This window comes from Varanus komodoensis, unplaced genomic scaffold, assembly GCF_004798865.1.
Source record: "Varanus komodoensis strain SLA01 unplaced genomic scaffold, ASM479886v1 scaffold39, whole genome shotgun sequence".
Taxonomy (NCBI): Eukaryota; Metazoa; Chordata; class Lepidosauria; order Squamata; family Varanidae; genus Varanus; species Varanus komodoensis.
Genome location: NW_025335922.1, coordinates 2,948,893 through 2,970,314, shown reverse-complemented (window position 1 = coordinate 2,970,314; position 21,422 = coordinate 2,948,893). Strand labels below are relative to the sequence as shown.

General features: G+C 41.4%; 2 protein-coding genes across 6 annotated transcripts in view; both read left to right on the top strand.

Annotated features, from left to right (window-relative positions):
• The window catches only part of HMGXB4 (HMG-box containing 4), a 24,342-nt gene extending 7,728 nt beyond the window's left edge, over positions 1-16,614 (top strand). For 3 of the 4 annotated variants that reach the window (XM_044441135.1, XM_044441132.1, XM_044441133.1), the window contains exons 7-11: positions 3,779-3,843; positions 4,129-4,234; positions 5,486-5,655; positions 12,133-12,255; positions 14,051-16,614. In XM_044441135.1, coding sequence (XP_044297070.1) covers positions 3,779-3,843; positions 4,129-4,234; positions 5,486-5,655; positions 12,133-12,255; positions 14,051-14,095 — 509 coding nt within the window. In that variant the 3' untranslated portion in view covers positions 14,096-16,614. The remainder of the gene's footprint in view (positions 1-3,778; positions 3,844-4,128; positions 4,235-5,485; positions 5,656-12,132; positions 12,256-14,050) is intronic. The other variant, XM_044441134.1, reaches the window with a different exon arrangement.
• Positions 16,615-18,755: 2,141 nt separating this feature from the next.
• The window catches only part of TOM1 (target of myb1 membrane trafficking protein), a 34,263-nt gene continuing 31,596 nt past the window's right edge, over positions 18,756-21,422 (top strand). Inside the window, exon 1 of one of the 2 annotated variants that reach the window (XM_044441099.1) lies at positions 18,756-18,900. In XM_044441099.1, the coding sequence (XP_044297034.1) occupies positions 18,846-18,900 (55 nt within the window). In that variant the 5' untranslated portion in view covers positions 18,756-18,845. Of the gene's footprint in view, positions 18,901-19,184; positions 19,328-21,422 lie in introns of those variants that run through there. The other variant, XM_044441100.1, reaches the window with a different exon arrangement.

Below are 21,422 nucleotides of genomic sequence, written 5' to 3'. Positions count from 1 at the left end.
GAGTTTGAGACCCCTGCTCTAGAGGATTCTGTGAGTAGCTTTCAACAGAATTAAAAACCGTAGGAATAATATATGCTATAGTAAAATGATACAAGCAAATAGCATAACCAGAAAGGAAAGGAGAGAAAAATTCAAACCTAAAAAGCTGAAGAAATTTACAAAAAAATACTGGAAGCCAAAGCAGAGTTAGACTCTGCATCAGATGAGAAAATTCCAAAACCAGGGTCCCACTACTGAAAGGGCTATCTTGCATTGATTTCAGCAGCAATGGGATCCAGTAATGAACCTCAAAAACTGATTTTAATATATAGTCAAGCTGCTGTGGAAGGGGCAGTCAGCAGGACCTTAGCCAGGTCCTAAGTCATTTATGGTGTAATGCTAGCCATCTGTGCTCAGAAATAGGTGCCACTGCATTCACTGATCCTTGTTCTCATGTAAGCACATTGAACATGTTAGCCTTACAGCTTCAACAGTTAAAATCAGCACTTGGAATTCTGCTTGGAAATGGACTTAGATAAGTGTAGTTTCAACATTGGAGAGACATGTGCCATTCTTCTAGCCCCTGTTAAGAATCTAGTTGCTGTATTTTAAACTGTAGTAACAAACAGGTTTAAACCTCAGCCTCAGACAAAATGTACTGCAGTAATTACAGGGCTTGGGTTGCCCCAAGACAAATGTTCACACTGTAGGGGGGAAATTATTTAACTCTGACAAGACCCCCATCTGTCTCAGCTGTGGTTCCGAGTTCACCTTCCTGACTGGGCACACCACCATTTTCAACTAACTGCAAAACCATGTAGTGTAGGCAGTTGCTTTGTTAAATCATGGATGCCAATTCTGACAGATTTAGGCAATGCTCCTAAATAAACAAAAGGCATTTGAACAAAGAAGCCGATAGAAATAGATTAACAGTGCAATCCCATGCATGTCTACTTAGAAGAAAGTCTCATTGCATTCAGTGTACCATACTCCCAGGTAAGTTATAAAGAAAGCTTGTCCAAAGGACATGGTCAGAATAATAGTACTGACTTTCCAAATTTAAAGTTTGGAAAGTTGCATTGTTTGGAGAGTTCCAGATGGCACTGATTAAATGGCTTCCGGGCCATGAAGAATCTTTTATTTATTCATTTCTAGGCTATCCAATAGCAGAAGCTCTCTAGATCAGGTTAACTGTTCCCTGTGCACTAGAAAGAAAATTTTATCTTTAAAAAATCTGCAGTCCACCTACCTGATAAATGTCTGACTATCAGACCACCAAGTCCTCAGGTCACTTAGATCTGGGCAATTATAGATTATATCATAAATCAAAAATAGTTAACACCCTTCTTGCTAACTGACATATTGGCATTTACACTGGGAATGCCAGAAAGGAGGCCGGCAGGTGTACCCAGTTCTTGTTTTTTGGGCAACAAAATTAAAGTAAAAACTGAATTCTTACAAGTAGGATTGGCTGTTTCCACCACCACAATGCAGTCTAGTAATTTTGAACTGTCTAATAAATGAGGTTTTTCACACTGCTGTCATTTCTTCTTTTGACCATTTCTTCATTTTTTTTCTTTTGGCAACAAAGTTGTATCTGTGCCTTGATTCAGAACTGTGTTAGCATTGTCTTGCAGACTAGTGTGAAACTTGTATAGCAGATGTGAAGAATGATTTAGATTTTAGGTTGGCTCTACCTGCAATTAAATCTTTGTAAATGCGGTTTTTTTCCCCCCGTTTGCCATGTCTTGTCCACAGTTGATCTGGTTATGGTCATACATACATACCAAAAAGCAATAGCTGCGTGGCCATGACATGATGACTTGTCCACACAATAAGCTACAGTGTGGGTCAATTGTTCTGTGAAGTACCCACAATGAGTCTAGCAGACGATTAGGCTCATACTAGGTACTTTGCCCCATTCTTCTCTGTTCCTCCAGATGAGATCCCAGGGGACATTGTAAGGAGGACCTAGTCTCCTCTCTCTGACAGCCACAGTTGAGAACTGATTCAGCTCACCACAGCAGCCAGAGTTCCCATTGCACAAACAGGGCTCGTGTCCTGAAGCAGAATGGGGTCAGCTTCCAGCCTTGGCTGGGATGATATGCAGGGGGTTGCCTGCTACCACCTTGTATTGGGCAGTCCCCTCCATGTTATCTCAGCTGCAGCTGGAAGTTGACCACTTTGCATTTCGGAGCATGAACCCTGTTAGCAGCAGGGGCATGAAAAAAGAAAAACACTTTGTCTCTGTAGCATAAACATGACTCATGCCCTGAAACACAACAGGGAGGAGAGGGGAGCCAGCCGGGCACCCCCATCTCCTGTTTCTCATGGAGCATGAGGCAAGATGCCCAGTCTACACAGTAGTTGGACTTCAAGCATGGAGCAGCATTACCAAGTGGGTCGTAGGCAGGAGGTGGAAGGAGACAGGTTGCTCCTCCTTGAGCATGGAACAGCAGTACCAAACTGATTACCAGTTTCTGCCTCCTGCCTGGGAAGTCTACTCCTGGGGAGGAGGTAGGGTGCCCAATCAGCTTGGCTACGGAGAAGTGGCCACCTTGGCCAGGAGTAGATGCCTGGATCCTTGCCAGCACCTCAACACTAGACTTCTCCAGCTTCCAGGAACGTTGTTCTCCCCTCCTGGTTGAAGGGTCTCACACCAGCATCTTGAAAGGTCTCCTGTCAAGCTACCGGCAAGGATGACTGCTTGTGGCCACGGCGTACAGAGGAAAGCTCTCGGCAGCCCTAAAGGGCTCCTTAGACACTTCGGCAGTTTGTCACTGGGACTCACCTGGTAGCCGCTTGTCAACTGTGGCAAAGTGTTTTTGCTACTCTTGCCAAGCAGCTCACTGGCTGTTCAGGTTCATCCTTGGTGGGTCATGCCCTCTTAAGTCTGGTAACATGACAACCTACCATTGATAACAACAACTCTAGAACAGCCCAAGGGCTCTCAGGTGAAATTGCTTGGAAAAAACAACCCATCCTGGGTCACTCAAGCTGTGTTTGCACAACATGACAACCCACCTATAACAAACTATGGCAGATGGTTGTGTCATCTGAATCAGGTCACTCTCAATAGGACCTTGGTATGGTAACCTCAGTGAACAAATTCATGGCATGAATTGCATACTGCAGATTCCTGTTCTAAGTATGTTACAGCCAGTTCCAACTAATTGGCTGCCTGTGTTTACTTAAAATGCTGTACCTGAGTGTGCACTCATAGATGCTCACATAGCAAATTAATTCTCCCTCTTTCTCTTATTGTTCAAATGTGTGACATACCACATCTTCATGGTTCTTCCCCTTTCACACATCACTGGTGCTGCAGATTTCCTTCCCCATCCTTTGTTACATGATGGAATGTCGATGTAATGCTGACTGCTGTGATGGAGCAGCCCTCATGTCCCAAATACTGATGGGGAACAAGTAAAAAATATCTTCTTAAGTTTTATGGGGAACTACCTTAAGAATTGTAGATCTGCATAAAGCCAACTTGCAAGAGATTATGAGTCTTTCATGAAGCTGACAGATCATCAAACATAGAATTTCTTCATCTATCCATTTCAACTTTCATTCATAAGAGCATACAACACAACATGTTGGAAAGATGCCAGCAAGCTCAATCTAGGCCTCACTATGATATTTTTGCAATGGTTATATGAGAACCATTTTGCATATATGCATATAGTGAGTTTTTTTTTTTTTTTTTTTTTTTTTTTTGCTATTCACAAAATGTGCATGGATCAAATTCCTCATGGAAGTCTGAATCTCTGGTTTTCCCTCTCCAATTTCCTGCTAGATTTTGGTGAACTGAGCAAAAAGCTGGCAGAAGTTTGGAAACAACTTCCAGAAAAAGATAAGCTGGTAATTATCTAATCTTAAAAAACTGTCTGTCTGTCTATCTATAGAGAGAGAGATGGAGATACTTGGTTTGATCCTGAGGATGTTGCACTACAATTTCTGTATTCATTCTTTCCCACAGCTTAGTTTGTGTATGGAATACTCCTCTCGCCACCCTTGATGATGAATTTGTTAGTTTCAATCATAGCACAATTGTTTGGCTTAACATGTTGCTGCATAGTCGTCCCATGCAAGTTGTTGGATAGCTAACAATTCTTAAGACAAGTTTTATTTCCCTGTTCTCTGCAGGTTTGGAAGCAGAAGGCTCAGTATTTGCAACACAAACAGAATAAAGCAGAAGCTACAACAGTGAAGAGGAAAGCAACCTCATCAGAGGGTGCCCCAAAACTGAAAGGTAACTTCCGTACTCCACTAGTTCTTAGGTTCTGCCAAGGTGGTTTTCATATTCCATTATAGTGTCACATGGGTCAACAACAATTTCGAGTCTGTGTGTTTTCTTTAAAACATTCCAATGTACCAGAATTGATCTGTACAATCAAGGTGCATAAAAGCACATGGAAAACTGACAAACTGGAGCAAGTTTAGTTTATTTCAGTTGCTTGTGAACCTTGAAATTCAGATTCTAAGACACCACGTGTTTTAAATGTTTTGTACTGCAACTCCTGTGAGCTCTCACCAGCATACACAATGGCCACAGAATGATGGGAATTGCAATCCAGCAATATTTGGAGAGGTACACATTCCCCTTCCCTGTTCTGTGGCCTAAGTACTTCCTGACACTAAGCTGCTGCAAGCTCAGAATTTTGGAAAAGGTGCAGCCAAGCAAACTTGAATAATCTTGTTGCAAAGGGGATAATTACTTGCCACGCCCTTTTGCCCACACTTCTTTGCTTTCCCCTGACAGCTTCAACATTCTGACAGCTGTGAAGAGAGCACAGAGCAAGAAATAAGCTTGTTTGCCCACTCTCTTCTTTGATAGCAAACATCATCCAGGGCTTGGTCAAGCCAAGACTTCTTTCAGACCCCCACAAGAAAGCTCTTCCATGCTTGTGCTAAGACCAACTAATATTAAGTATTTCAATAAATAGCTTGTGCTTTTTAAAAACGGGTGGAGAGGAACTGCATAGTCCCTCTACTATTTCACTTGGAATTTTGGAGAAGCTGTTTCCAGAAATAAAAGGGTAAAAAAAACCCCAATTGCTACAGGGAGAAGAGACAATTATCTGTTTGGAACATTGTGGGTAGCTCTGCAAACAGCCAGCCCACTGTGAGTTATTCACAGGGTGGCTTGCTGCGACATGTGAATGTGCCCATTATCTGTCGTGCTGATTTGACCTTTATCTGAATAGTATTGGCTAGCAAAACATTCATCTGCAGCAGTGTGAATTGTGCCATTGATGCAAATCATTTGTTTTGTGGAATGTGCCTGAATAAGAGGAGAGAGGAAATTTGGATAAAGCAGTTATATTAGTGACAACCCGATATCTCTTATTCCACTTAGTACCTGTCACATTTGTTGCTCAAGGTGATACATTAGATCATGGTTGAGATATATAATGGATGCCCACCTCTCCAGTCCTATATGTATTTACAGTACAAGTTGTAAAAGAAAGGTAAACATCAAAGTGTTGTGGTTTATTTCCAGCTTCTCTAACAGGTGTGCTTTCACCCCATAAGAAGTCTCCATCTAGCACTGTAATATTATCTTCATCGCCAGTCAAAGTTCCTGAAACAGATCCCATTGATGTAGCTGCACATCTACAATTACTGGGAGAATCTCTAAGTCTTATTGGCCACAGGCTTCAGGAGACAGAAGTAAGTCCAAAAATCTTCAGGTTTTCATTTTTACACGATGCACTGTTCAAGCCAACAGTAGTCCTACTTAGATTTTACCTATTGAACTTAATGGAGCTTTTCATTAGTTGTGGCTTAAAGCCACATTCATTTCTTCAAGTCTGTTCTAAGTAAGACTAATGCAGGATTTTAAACCTCCTCCACCACCCCTAGTGCACACCTTGACATGGTGAGGGTGTTTGAGCATGTCAGAGAAGCCAAGAGCAATGTTGCAAGGAAGTCAGACTGTCTCACTAGGCTGGCCTCGTAGCAGGGTCACCCAGTGTAGAATGGTCAAAGCTGAAACACCAGACTATAGGCATCCCCCTCTTAAGGAGTAACCATCACATCAGCAGAAGAGAATGAATATCTCTAATAGTGATGGGGCAGAGAAATTCCTGAGGGACAGCAGCAGTAGACAAAGGAGACATAGGCAGGGGACCTTTCATAAACTATGCCAGTGCTGCTCAAATTAAACCTACCTTCTGCACAGTCCTACGCAATGGTAGATCACTGCTGAATATTCTTACCTTTTGAACTCTATGATGAAACAGTCCAAAATGAAACAAGAACTAGTGCCAGACGACAAGGCTCCCAGGTCAGAAGGAACTCACAGCTATTAGGAAAAAGCAAAGGACAAACACAAATAGCTGAGTCACTATTTTGACTCAAAGCTGAAAAAAGTCTAGTGGCTGACATGCTAAGAGGTGAAACTCCAGGGCTGCACAACACACACAAGTGTTACATGAACCATGAGAAATATAAATCTGTAAAGCAAGAAATGCAAAGATTAAACATCACAGTACTTGGTGTAAGAGAACTAAATGGGATATTGGGTGGAATGGGATATTTTCAGTCAAGAACAAAGTTGTTTTACCTTGGAAATGACAAACTCAGAAGAAATGGAGCAGCTGTAATGTTGAGACAATACGGGCTACAGTGCAAAGTCCAACCAAGTCATCTCTCAGAAAACTTATCAGCATAGCCATCATTCAAATCTAAGCTCCAACAACAGAGGCCGAAGAAGAATAAATTGAAAAATTTTACACAGATGTCCAAGAAGAAATCGATAGCACACTAAAACAGGACATGCTGATAATCGGGAATAGAATGCAACAATTAGGAAAAAAGTAGAATCAGTTGTGGGAGAGTTTGGCCTGGAGTAAGAAGCAAAGCACACAAAAGACTCACAGAATTCTGTGAAGGCTGCAAGTGATCAGATTATAGTAGTGCTCATGAACTAAATTCAGAGTAAAAATATCACTAAAAGAAGCATAGTGGCCATATACCATTTAATAATGTTCCTGAGGAATGTAAAGTTCACATAAAGGACAGATTTGTATTACTGAATTCAGTTGACAATGAGCCAGAACAACTTTGGACTGAAACCAGATACATTATTAAGGACGAATGCAAAAATACCATTCCTGTAGGAAAAAGAAAACATAAGCCCACTCAATTGCTAAAATCAAAGGAGGAATAAAAGGTGTCAGAAATAGGATCAGAATCCTGAATACAACTTTTCAGTGGCTATCGCATAGAGAAAAACCAACTTTTACACCGGCAAGTACAAAAAAGTAGATGAAAGCAATAAGATCCAAGAAATCAAAGGAAAATTCAGACCTAGATTAGGAATGTTGAAAGACCAACAGAGGAACATACTATCTGACCAGGATAAAATAAAGATGGAAAGACTATGCAGAAGAAATGAAAAGATGAGACTTCTTTGAAGAGGAATCCTGTGAGGAAGAACCTTCATATTAGAAAGCGGAGTGAAAGCCTCTGAAAGCACTTGGAAGGAATAAAGCACCCAGAGTAGATAGGGTACCTATAAAACTATTCCAAGCTGCAGAGACTGAATCCTAACAAGAGTATGCCAACAAATAAGGGAAACAAAATGTTGGCCTACTGACTGGAAACATTCCACATACTTTCTAGTCCCCAAGAAAGGAGATGTAAGGTGTGTAGCAACTATAGGACCATTGCACTAATTTCCTAGGCAAGCAAAGCGATGCTTGACATATTGTGACAAATAATGTTACCCTGTATGGAGTGAGAAATGTGTGTCATTCAAGCTGGGTTCTGAGAAGGAAGAGACACTTGAGATCATATCACGAATACGTGTTGTCTACTGGAGTACACCAAAGAATATCCGAAGAAGATCTGTATGCTTTAGAGCAATGACGGCTTTATGGATCATAAGAAGCTATGACTGGTTCTGAAAGAAATGAGTGTACCTTAGTACTTGATTGACCTGATGCGTAACCTGTATCATGGGCAAAAAACTACTGTTAGGACAGGAAATGGAGAAGCAGAATGGTTTCCTATAGACAAGGGTATCATCCAAGGGTATATTTTATCTCCCTGTTTGCTCAGTCTCTACCCAGAACATATGAGGAAAACTGGCTTAGGATCAGAGGAAGGAGTGAAAATTGGCAGAAGATATGTCAATAATTTAAGATACGCATATAATATCATGTTACTGCCAGGAAATGGCAAAGAATTGAAACAGCTCCTGATGAAAGTGAAAGAAGGCGCAAACCCAGGATTGCAGCTGAACATGAAGAAAACAAAAATCATGACTACAGAAGAATTAATCAGCTTCGCTGTCAGCAGTGAAATACAACTTGTGAAATTTTTGCATACCTTGCTTAGTCATCATGAGAAGGCAAGGCGCATTGGAAAAGACGATAATGCTGAGGCAAGCTGAAGGCAAAGGAGGAGAGGAAGACCAAATATGAGATGGGTCAGTACCATCAAGGAAGCCAGTCTTGAGGTAACAAGGTTGATCAGGGCTGTCAAGGGGAGGATGCTTTGGAGGCCGTTTAGTCAGAGGGTCAGTGTAAGCCAGAGACAACTTGATGGCATGGAGCAACAACAAAGGGTTTAACCTGCTGTGGCAGCTTTCTCCCTTGACATGGCCTCCATGTGTGCTGAGATATAACTCCTATCATGCTAGGAATTGTAGTCCAACACTTCTGAAGAGCACCAAGTTGGTGAAAGCTGTGCTATAGGCATGCTCAGATTTCAAAAGAGTAATGGGAATGACCTGAATTGTGTAAGTTTGTGCTGCATACCACATCCAGTGTCACTAGAGTGGGGTGCATACACCAGCCCCTGTCACTTTTGCTGCTTTGAAGCTGGACTGGGAAAAGGTAAATCTGGGCCTGCCATTAGATCTGGGTGATGTGCAGTAGCTAAGCAAGGATTTCTGGCTCTGGGTTGTTGAACAACATGACAGCTCACCCTAAATTAAACTGCTGAAATGAAGAATACTTGTAGCTTGTAGTAGTCAGGACTGGATTGTTATGTGGAGGAACTCAATTCAGGTTTGGTCCTCAAAATAAATTCCAGGGTCCAGAATTTTTTTATTCTAAATGTTTGTCCTTTACACCAAAATAGTTAAAAACCTTAATACATAGTAAAATAGTTTTTTAAAGGATTAGTGTATATATCCTATTCCAATACAGGCACACTTTCTTGATTCTGGTCATTCCAGTTACTCGTTTAAACTTTGTGCAGGCTTTACTCAACTTTCTTCACTTTGGTACTCTCTAGAAGTGTTAGGCTACAATTCCTGGCACACTTGGAATTATACTTCAACACACATTGAAAACATCAGATAGGGAAAGGCTGCTAGAGCCCACCCTGCTCTTAAAGCTCTTTATTAGATGTTCAATACTTCATCAAAATTAAATGTATAACCTTTATGGCTGCAGTTAACTTACTTTTAAAAACTTCAAACAACTCAAACAAGGATGTTAATCCTATGCCAAGATTTTCAACTGAACCAAGATTTAGATATAAGAACCTTTTAAAAAGCAGAATAAATATATTCCATAATAAGTGTAACACCAGCTCTTGCTTAGCAGTAACTGTGTTGGAGGAAGATAAAAATTGTCAGTCTATTACACAAACTAGCCGCAGCCTTTATGTCATCATTCTGGAATGGCTGCCTGTGCTGAACCCTGCATTACTGGTAATGATATTAAATTAAAATGTTCAAATGGATTTTTGGCAGCTATTCAAATAGGTTCAAAAGTATCTCCATTAAGAGTGAAAAGCTTTTATATTCTGAAGTAGTTGGGAGAGAACAGCTCATTGAAATTGATGTTACAGTCATCTGCTAGGAGCATTTGGTACCTGAATAGCATGCGTCTACGACGTATTTCCTCTTATTTTTTTTCCTCCCAGTTCAGTTCAGTTTAGTTTTTGACTGTGGTTTTGTTTATATGACCTAGTTTGCATGCATTCTCTTTGGTTAGGAAACTAGTGTTCAGCTATGGATTCATCACTATTGCTATAGGCACAGGGGGCCTTGATGGCTCAGAACACCTCTTATCAGCCCCAGCTGATAGACCAATGGTGACACTATACCTACAGTGAGATGGCCTTGTGAGTTGTTCATATTCTGAGAACCTCTTGTTGGGATTGTTACAATCTTTGAGAAAGGTCTAGAAATTTTAATAAGTCCAAAGGAGGATGGCTTAGACTGCTATTTATGAATGGCCAATGTAATTGTACTATACTAGTACTTATGCATCTGCACTGGCTACCAATCTGTTTTCAGGCCCAATTTAAAGTAATGGTTTTAACTTAAAATCTCTAAATGGCTTCAAGCCAAATTATCTGAAGGAACTTCTCCTATATCTGTCTACCCAGCCATGATTATTTGGGGACCTCCTCCAAGTGCCCATGGCCCCATGAGGCAAGAGAAGGTGACTTCAAGGAAGAAGGCCTCTCTTGTGGTGGCACCATTTTCGAGGAAAGCACTGTGCAGAAAGGTTTACCTAGGGCCTGTGTTATGGTCTTCTCAGCTCTACATGAAGACTTTTTAAAATTGTCTCAGGCATTTTAAGAACTGTATTCTGTTGCAGGGTTTCGTTGGTGTGCCAGAGTTCTTTAATTTTGCTACTTCTTTTCTGATATGCTGGTTTTATTATTTGCTTTAATGTCTGTATCTTACATTTTAATACATTGCATGGGGCTTCACGAAATTTAATTATTGGGTACTTTAAAAGTACAGTAAACAAAAGAGATTTTTCTTTTGCTACAAGATGTGGTACTGGACACTAGATTTGATGATTTCAAAAGGGAGTGAGTTGAGGCTTTCAGTCAAGATGGTTGTTTGAGACTTCTGGGTTCTGAGGAAGTTATGGAAGAAGGTTTTGCCACCAGCACTTGGGCCTCACAAAGGCACCTGGTTAGCCACTGTGAGAAGCAGGGTGCTCTCTAGCGCTGAACAAGCAGGGCTCTTAGATAGTGCCTTGCAATAGTTTTATTGTAATTGCTGCAAACCATCATGAGATTCACTAGTGTAAATGATGGTCTAGAAAAGTTTTAAATAAATAATAAATAATCAGAGTTCCCCGATGAAGAAAGGTTATTGCATAAGTACAAGAATGAAAGGCTTTCCAAAGAGGAAGCAGGATCCTTTGTACTCTTGAATACACCTGCCCAAGAAAGCAGTTATGCTCAGTGTAGGCAACAGCCTACTATTTGGGGGGAGGCAGCGCCGTCGCAATTCAGAGCAATGGCTGGCATGTGGGAGAATGTGCTGGATGGTGATTAGAGAAGAGATGGATTTTCACCACTGTGTTGCACTTCTTGCTCCAACCAGGAGCAGTTGAGTGTGAGAAGGGGAATTTCCAGTTGTGTGCCCCCTTTCCCCTGCAGCAGCATCCATAGCAGCTTCCCCCAACTCGCTGTATTTTGGACTTCAACTCCCATTAGTCCGAGCCAGTGAGCAAGAATCCTGGCAGTTAAAAGCCAAAATATCTGGAATGCAACCAGGTTGGGGAACAGCAACACTCTGATAAATCTGCCTTTTCAGTTTGCCTACATATCTAGCAGGGCAGTACTGCTTGCAGAATGGACTAGAAAAGGTGAGAGAAAGAGTGGGAGGTGCAGAAGCAGGCTGCATCGGATGCAGCTCGCCCCTGCCCTACATGCAAGAATTCTGCTCAAATCATGGGCATTGTATATTTATTTAGAGTATTTGTATCCCATTCCTCAGCCCAAATGGAAGAGCATACAAATCAATAAAAGTAGACAATTCCTGCCCAGCAGCTTATAATCTAAAAATGAATGGTATGTAATGAAAAAGCAATAGGGAGAATAGAAGGATCAGTGGAGCAAGATTTCTAAATTGACATTACCTGCTAATGGGGGTCAAAACAGGAGTGTGTGGCCGTTCAGACACTTTGGGGAACTACACAGTAGAATATCCTAATTCCTTTGCCAGTCATCCCTAACCTGGTGCCTTCTAGATTTCTTGGACTGCTTCTCCCATAATCCTGGAAATTCCTACAGCTAATTTGGGGAACACTGACCTGGGATGTAAAGAGAAGGCCACCTCTTCAGAGAATATGTGCTGTTTCTAAGGCAAAGAAAATACATTGACTTGGAGACTGCTTAGCTAAACTTTCTTGTTCTTTACCCCACTCCTTTGCTTCCCAGGGGATGGTGGCTGTATCAGGAAGCTTATCAGTACTCCTGGATTCAATTATCTGTGCCCTAGGACCTTTAGCATGCCTGACATCCCAGCTACCTGAACTAAATGGCTGCCCCAAACATGTCTTGGTAAGTTCCATGGTAATGTTTTGAATGTCAGTTTCTGTTGCCACATCTTACAGCTTCCCCAGGGCCCCTTTCTTAATTCAGGTATGATTTGTAACTGTTGCAACATGCATTCACTTGTTCTTTATGTACTACTTTCCCATAATATATGTCGCATCAGTGTCTTCTTTCACTAGAGTTGATATGCTGCATTTCTTGAAAGTTCAACATTTGGCTTGAGTTTTTTTTGCTACCTCGTGACTCAGAACCTGAGACAGTCATCCTGGCCTTTCCATTCAATAGGTATATTGTGCAGTTGATGCTCAGTTTGTATTTCATATGCAGCTCAGAGTCTTTCTTATTAAAATTCTGTTTTAGGAATAATTGCTCTTTTCCAATAATCGGAGCACAATATTTTGTACAGGAGGAAAGACACTGTTCCTCCTCACTGCCCTTATGGCAGATACTACATTATTGCAACAGGTCCATATTAAAGAAATATCATAGCAACCAATAGCCAGGAAACAAAGGATTTTTTTTGAATAAGGCATAGCCTAAGATTCACAGAAGTCAAAATGGTGATCCACTGATAAGGCAAAATGAAGAAATCCAGCTCTCTATTCCATTCCTGCTTAGAATACTGTGTATTCTCCAGTAAGAGATATTTATAAACACAGATTGTAGAATTGTTTTGCTTGGCTTGCCTCAACAAGTGTTGTCAATAACAATTAAGACTCTGATGCTGTATAAGGCTCTGGAACAAGCCTACTTGCTAACAAATGCTGCAATTGCAAATATTGCCATTCAGCCTTAGCTGGCAAATAGTATTGAGAAGTCAAGACAGAAAATCATATAAACTTATCAATACCTGCCAGCTGATCCAAAGTTTTTCAAAAAGGCTTATCTGTTCATATCTGCCACAAAAACATTTCTTTCATTCTTTTACTAGATTTATATCCCACTTTTTTCCTATACCAAACTCAAAGCAACTTACAAGATTCTTCTCCTCCTCCTATCAATCTAATTCCCACAGCAACAACCATGTGAGAAAGGTTGGGCTGAGAGTCTGTGACTGGCCCAAAGTCACCCAGTTGGCTCTATGGCGAAGCAGATGTAGAACCCAGATTGTCTGAGTCCCAGTCCCACGCTCTTAACCACTGCACCACACTGGCTCAGTTGCCCCGTGAAGTTAATTCAGCATGAGAAAATGGTCCCTTGACCTTTCATTTGTGCAGAAGTAGATTCCACCAAGATCAGTAGAACTTAGTTTTAGGCCATGTTTACCTTAGTAAGACACATTAAACATAGGAGCAACTTTGGGGGGGGGGGGTCATTTATAAGGGTATACTGAAAGGGAGAGGCAGAATTGTGGTAAGCACAAATTTTGGCCTGTCGACAAAGTCCAGCCAAAGGATTTTGATTGCGCTCCTGTGGAAACATGTATGCAGTTGAGAAGCAAAACTGAGGGTGCTAGATGTTCATGCTAAAAGCCATGCATTTCATTTTGTTTTTAATTCATTTCATTTCTATACCACCCAACAGCCAAAGCCCTCTGGGCAGTTCTCAGCAGCATCTTTTATTGACTTGATCCCAGTTGCAGAAGGCTGGGGCAAATAAACATATTCCCTGATGCCTCTGAAGGATATGCAGGTTCTTGTCTCTCTCTAGAGGAAACAAGCAGCTTGCAAAAACACTGTTGCCTACCTTTGTTATGTTAGGTGTTGTATTTTTTTGCTCATGTATTCGTTCTTCTATGTTAATATACATTACAGATATTACATTTGTTGTGTAATATTAATTTTAGTATTTTTCTTTCCAGTCAAATACACTAGACAATATTGCCTACATAATGCCTGGACTCTGACAGGAAAAGGATCATGGGAAATGACCTGCTACCATATGACTGGTGTGTGTACATATGCACTAAACTGTCCCCGCATAAGTTTTCTACCTGTGACCTATAACATAGAATTGTAACTATTTGATGTGACTTTATGGAAAATTCTGAACTTCATTTGTGAGAATTAGAGAATGTTTTCCCTAATCTAAATATTTCATTATAATTAGAAGTGGAAAAAAATTGATGCATCAGCCTTAACATGGAAGAAAAAAGGCATTCGAGTGTAATCCTGTGACAGAAAAAAAAGCCTTGTGACTCCCAGCATTGCTTGCTGGGGAATGCGAGGCACAGTAGGGCTTTTCTCTAAATATGCACAGGATTGCACCCTTAATAAGGTTTTCTTGGAGAAGTCAAGCCACCTTGTGGGAATGCAATTGTCATGGACACAACACCACTAATATTTTAGCTATTGGTTTTTTTTTCTTCTCCAGTGGAAGCCAGTTAGATGGAAAAGGTTATTGGTTGAAGAGTCAAATTGTGTGGTATTGAAAACAATACCTGAGTGTGTTTGTCCTGATGCCTTTGATCCAGTAGCATCTGGAGACCCCTCTACTAATTGTCCCATGTGTACATGGGAGGACTAGCTACAGATTTGAGCATGGTGAATGAGTCCTCAAAATGTTATAGAGAAAAAGGACTGTTTAAAGTGAATGAGTAGAAAACATCGGGAGCTATGCACTGCTTCTCTACTGACTAACTACTCTGTGGACTGTGCCGTTTACATGGCAAAAGATGGAAAGGGGGCTGTTATGGAATCTGTACATCCCATCTAGGCATCTTCTAGTTTTAGCTAAACCGTGGTCCCCCAGTAAACATATTAATGGTGTCACCATAAAAAATGGGGCTTGGATCCTCTTTGTTCCATAAATTAAGCTTATCACCAGCAGTATTCTGATAGTCCTCATGGTGCTGATGTATATATCGTTGATGCATTGGTTAAGTTGACATTTAAGGGCTTGTTGCTGAGAGGGAGATGCAGATTAAACAAATCCTATATTCCAGACAGAGTTCTGTGCTCTGAGTGCCTGTCGCTCTTTTGGGAAGCACTTGATATCTTCCATAGGCCCAACTGTGGCTTTTTTAACACACGTATTTGCATTTTCATATATTTTATTTGTGGTAGATTAATTTATATTGTATATTCCTGTACATAGCTGTAATTAAACAAAATCCTTCTACCAACAATGTATAGAAAACATGAGCTAGCTACTACCGTCTGGATACCCTACTGTAACTGAACTTCCATCTGTTGTATCAGGCATAAACCAGATTGAAATGACACACCACAGATCATTTAAACCAAAAACAGACCCTGGATTTTACAAGGCTTGTTTAACCCTTGTATAACCCATGTTTTGCCCTAAGCAAAGGCTGCATATTTCAAATGTAACCCATGCACACCCAGCATGTGCTGTTGGTGATCAATAGAAACAAAAATGGAAAACTTTACATTTTGTCCAAAGTTTCCTTGCCTCTTTTAGAAATAGTGAAGTATCAGAAGTGCAGGATAACGTTATCTATAGGACTAAACTCTGTGCACTGATTTTTCCAAGCACTTAACAGATTTCTTAAGCTGATTTGAGGTTTAAAGCAGTATTTCTGTGTATGAAAACTGCTTCCATCACTTCCTCCAAGCCATACCCCCACACATGCACCCACGTATCTCATACATGTAGATAAAGACATTCTCCCTTCTATCACTAGTTCCCCCTAGTTGAACCTAAGGATGACAGGCTCGTTCAGTTGGTGCTATTCTGTAGATAAGCCCATGTGCTTGTGGTTAATGCCTTGGTTTCGACAGAGCCTAATCAGTCCAAACTTTTTTATCTGGATGGAGCAGCATTCAAGAGGTGAAGAGAATTCTTGTTTAGTCTCTTGGATCTCAACAATTACTGTTTGTATCCAGTGGTGTCCCTTCATTGTCAGAATGCTCTTTGATTCAGTGAGGGCTTTCATCAGTGAAATGGGGACAAAGGCAACTTTTGTAGTCCAATCTGCTCCCCTCTTACCTCCCATGATAAAAGTGATTAGGAACCCTCAGAAAAGCAGGAGCAGGTGGCTTATGGGGATGAAGTAATGGCAAAAATCACCTTCCTCCTCAGTTTGGCATGGAAGCCCCAGCAGGATGAAGGAACCTTCTGTCACTGGAGGGAAAACACTTTATTTTTAGAGGAGTGATAATATTTTACTTAAATTCCAATCAATATGTTGATCTTGGATTTAACATTAGAAGCAGATCTGCTTCAGTTTTACCATCTGCACTATTGCAAACTTGAAGTTTTTAAACACACCATGGTACGGATGTACTTCTATTTAAGATTTGTACACATTTGTATAATCTATAATTTGTCATATTTACTACTGGATAGCTTTGGACTTAAACCCTCTTAGTATTTTTACATGTGTTATATCCTATCATATGTTCCAAATTGCATTGTATAAATGTTTTACTAATGTAGATAAACTTTTTTAAAAACTTGAAACTTGAATCTTTATTTCATTTCACTTTTGTATTTTGCCCAGTAACTTATCTACAGGATGTTTAATATTAAGAAATTTTGTTTGTTTGTTTGTTTGGTGTTCAATCTAACAACATCCCAGTATATTTTTCTTCCAGGTCTGATACTTATTACTTGCCTCAGTGAGAATTATTCAAAAATCTATAGCCATACTTTTGTTTTCACTTAATTTTACAACAGGTTTTATTTAGATTGCAGTACTATCAGAAGGCCCTGATTATAATTGGGTTTGTGTGCAGGTCTCTCATAAGCTTGGTGATTAGTCATTAGAACATTCAAGCTGTGATGTACCAGACCAAGCATCTGTCTAGTCCAAGTTCTATACACACAATGCCCAACTCACAAGGAACCTACAAGCAGAACATGCATGTAACAGCACCTTTCCATGTTCCTTCAGCAGCTAGTCATAGCAAATAACCCAAATGTGGGCCACACTAAGATCTGAGCAGGATATTTAGATATCTAAATGTTCTGAACACTTTTGCAATGAATGTCATAGAAGTATATACACTTTCTCAATCAAGCATGATGCTGCAAAATTTCAACAGCCTCAGCCAGAAACCTGCTTATGCTATTTTGACACAAATATTTGAGGTAGTTGTAAAACTTAAGCCTGCTTTTTTCCAGATGTTTCAAAATTCCAGACCGCTTCCTGGTTGAGAGACTTGAAGGGGTGGGGATCACTTTCTTTTTCAGTGTTAAATGAAATTGAGAGACAGTAAATGAAATTATTGCTGAATCTTAGATGAAAGTGCCTTGATGAGGTTGCCCTATTCCGATATTTGACTTTTGTGTCAGTTGAATTCGAATAGTTGAATTTACTGTTTGCTGCCAAGTAACTGCTTATGCAAAAAGAAATTTCTTTTCTGGTCAAGCAAACACTGCAAATGCCATTGCTTTGGTAGGTACACAGCCGTGATAGTTGGCTTGAGACAGAGATTACTGAAGCAGTGGTTAAGTTGACATTTAAGGGCTTGTTGCTGAGAGGGAGATGCTGATTAAACAAATCCTATATTCCAGACAGAGTTCTGTGCTCTGAGTGCCTGTTGCTCTTTTGGGAAGCACTTGATACCTTCCATAGTCTAACAGTGTTTTTGATGTTGTTTAGTCACGAAGTTGTGCCTGATGCATCACGACCCCATGGACAGCATTCCTTCCTGATTCATCTAGCCTGGCCTTTTGCATGATGTACTCTGCCTATAAGTTAAATAGGCAGGGGGACAATAAACAGCCCTAAAGTTTTGAACAGTAGAATACAAAGAGCTTGCCTCTATCTTGTAAAAGCTGAAGGTTATTCTGGTGTGATGCTTGAATGTTTTGCTTGTATTGTGTTGGGGAAGTTCCAAAAGTTTCTCTCAAAACATTAAGTTCTGTTCCAACAAACTAATTTTGTTGTGTATCAGACTGGAAGAAATTAAAAGCTTCTTAGAAAATGTGAAATGTATCACTTGTCAAAAATGTGTTTGCAAATTAACCTGCCCTTCGCCCTGTTGAGTCAGCCCAACAAAATGTCTTTCTCTCCGGTTGCACCAGGCCACAGATGCTTACTGTATTTACAGCTCCTATTTGTATGCTGTTCTTTATCTAAGATTGGCTCCCATGTAGTTTGCAACAGTCAAATGCAACTGTTTTGGCTAGGGCTGAGGTTGTTTTTCTCCTGCGTCCCTCGAGTCTGGGTGGGGAAAAGCAGCTAAGAAAACGCTCCATCTCTTCTCTACAAGCGCTGCAAAAATCCACCTCCACACAAAGAGGGGAAAAATGGGGGGGCTATTGCGAAAGAAGCGGAGCATTTCACGAGGGGCGTATCTGGAACGTGCCAAGGGTCTCCTTAAGAGCGGACTGCAGTTTCGGAACCCTTTAATTTGGGAAAGAGACTCCGCTGTCGCTTCCCTTGTCAGCAGCTATTGTGTTGACAAGTCCTTTGTAGTCTGCTATGACGCCATGCATCGCTGCTGCCGTCGCAGGTCAACGGGCTCTTCTGCAAGGTGGGGTCTGTGACGGGCAGCAGCCACGGCCTGCTCCATTCACTTCGGTTCTAAGGGGGCGGCGCTTAGATCGCACGTACACACAAACGTAGGTGGGGAGCAGGGAGGGGGAGGAGAAGAGCCAGGGACACGCCCCGCGAGCCCGAGGATGTCACGTGATGCGCCCTCGCAACTGTGTCAGCTGATCTCTGCTGAGCTGTGGCAGTGGCGATGATGGAGTTTCTCCTGGGCAACCCGTTCAGTTCTCCTGTGGGGCAGCGTATCGGTAAGCCCGTCGTATCTGGCGTGCGCCTCGTTCTACCTAACCTGCAAGTGTCTGGATCTCTTTTCGGTTTTTTACCGAGCTTGTTTTTTAACCTCAGGCGAGTTGGGGGGAGCAACTTCAGGGTGGGCGGAGCTTATGGTCATGAAGGTGGGGTTTAGGGTTCTGGAAGCCTATGACAATGCGAAGGTCTTTTGATGGACATTGGTTTGTGGTCAATGGGGAGCGACTAAGGAGGCGGGCTCTTGAGACAGCCCTCCTGAGCCAATCCTGTGTGGTGAGGGGTCTCGAGTAAAGGAGAAAGTTTCCGTATTTAAAGGGACCGCATCCTCTCAAGTGGGTGAGTGTGCGTCACGCCCACTTGAAAAAGGACGACCCACAGATTACTTCTCATTCCAGTCGTTTTTTCAAAGGGGTCTGTCTGAAAAGGGTGAGTCTAAAGCAACAGTTTCCCAATCTGATGCCCTCCAGAAGTGTAGGACGAAGACGGGGGTAGGCAAATTAGTGCCTTTCAGTGCTTTGGGACTACAGCTCCCATAAACCACAGCCAGTACAGCTAATGGTCAAGTATTACAGTTCAAAACCTCTGGCAGACACTAGCTTGCCTACCCTTGCTCAATGTCCGTGCTGCATTGGGATGATCAGAGCTGGAGCCCAACACATCAAGAAGACACTGAGTTGAGGAAGGCTGGCTTACAGTACTTGTCAACAACCCCCAGCCCCCTGCGGAGAGTGCCAGTAATCGTTTCAGTTGCATGCCAAACTACAGCCAATAAACGAGGTGTCAAAGAAGTAGTCTGTGGCTCAACCAAATTTCTTGGCTGGCCTGTAGAATGTGTTGAGGTTGAGTTAATGGCTGCTTACCTTTCATTTTCTCCTCCAAGCAACCCTCCAAGGCAACTAGTTGCTGACCAGTCCTAAGTGTCGTTCAGATTTGGTAGACGCAAATCCCTAGGAACAGTGTTATTTTCAGGGGACCGCCAAATCTGAATGCATGTGAGGTTGAGGAGAAGAATGGAGTCCTGTTAGATGATGGCCATGGCAGTGTTCAAAGCAGCCTAGACAGCTGAATCTAACTTCTATTTAAATACCGCACATGGCACCTGACATAGTATTACCCTACAGTAGTTCAAATGTCGGTTAGATTCAGCCACCAGGTGCTGTTGGGGCATTTTTTCAGAAAAACTCGTTTTATGGCCTCTAAAAATTAACAAATTCATTATGACACAAGGTTATCATCACTGACAGTACTTTGTGTTTCATTTTCCGCTGATCTCTCTGTTTGCTATCATCCCCCTTCTCAAAGCCTGTTAGTGTATGTTTATTTTTAACTCACGTTTACACTATGCATCTGCTCAGTTGGGTGCAGTCCACTGAAGCTTATGTTGTAATAACTTTGACAGTCTTTAAGGTACTGTTTGATCAACACAGCTACCATTAGGCAGAGGGTGGAATGCGTGCAGCCCAGGGCAGACATCAACATTGAGCCCTGCTAGGTCCCAGCACTTACCTGTGGCTATCAGGTACCAGTGCTGGCACTGCACAAAAAGATAGGAACAACTGATTCCTAGAGCAGTGGAAACTATAGGAGGCATGCTATAGATGGTTTTTAAAGGTGAGGACATGCAAAGGATTCTCCTTTCCTGACTTGTACCCTTTGGTGACAAGTGGAAAAGCTACATACTCACACTGGAGACACTGCTTGCTGTGACTTATAAAACTGTGTGTGCATGTAAAAGCATATTGGCTTTTCTGAGTGATTCACATGCTGCTTCTGCTAATGAATTCCTTCCTGTTTACATCATGCCCTGGGCAACTTTACAGATTCACAGAAGGCCTTCCCCTAAATCTTTAGCACACTTGTGGTGCTTTTAGACAAAGATTTTTGTTTTTTGTTTTGTTTTTTGGTGCAATCTCACTGCCTCATTCACAGAATTGTACAAGGAGTCCAGCTCTTCCACTAGCCCTTCCATGCTCTCCCACTATTTCTTCTTGTCTTTTTTTCTTCTTACCTTTAAGGAAGAAGTTGCACAGGGCCTTCCAGTTTTTAGCATTAGGAGTCCTCTCTCTGACAGCACCCTTGGTTTATATATACTTGGAACATTCCTTGTACATACTAAGCAAACATGCACGCAATCCAGCCTTTAGAGCAAGGATCTACTTAATCCAGTATACTTTCTCCAGTTTTGGCTAGTCTTAGATGCACTTTAACACTTACTAGGCCTCCAGTGTTCAGGGAAAAACAGTGTAAGGCAGTTCACCATCAGAGCCCTGATGACCACCTAATGAATCAGAATCAACTATCTGGAGACTATTGGATTAAAACAGACTTATTGTTGGCATGTTATAGGCCCTGCTTGAGTAGAGATACACATTTTCTGTTCAGTGTAGACTTTTAAGTGGTGAATGGCTCTGAGAAAGAGATAGCTTAAGATGGCACAGTTCTCTTCCTAATTAGTTAATTCTTCAAGTTTATAACAATTAGCAACACTGAACAATAGTACTAGGAGGTCATTAACTAAGAT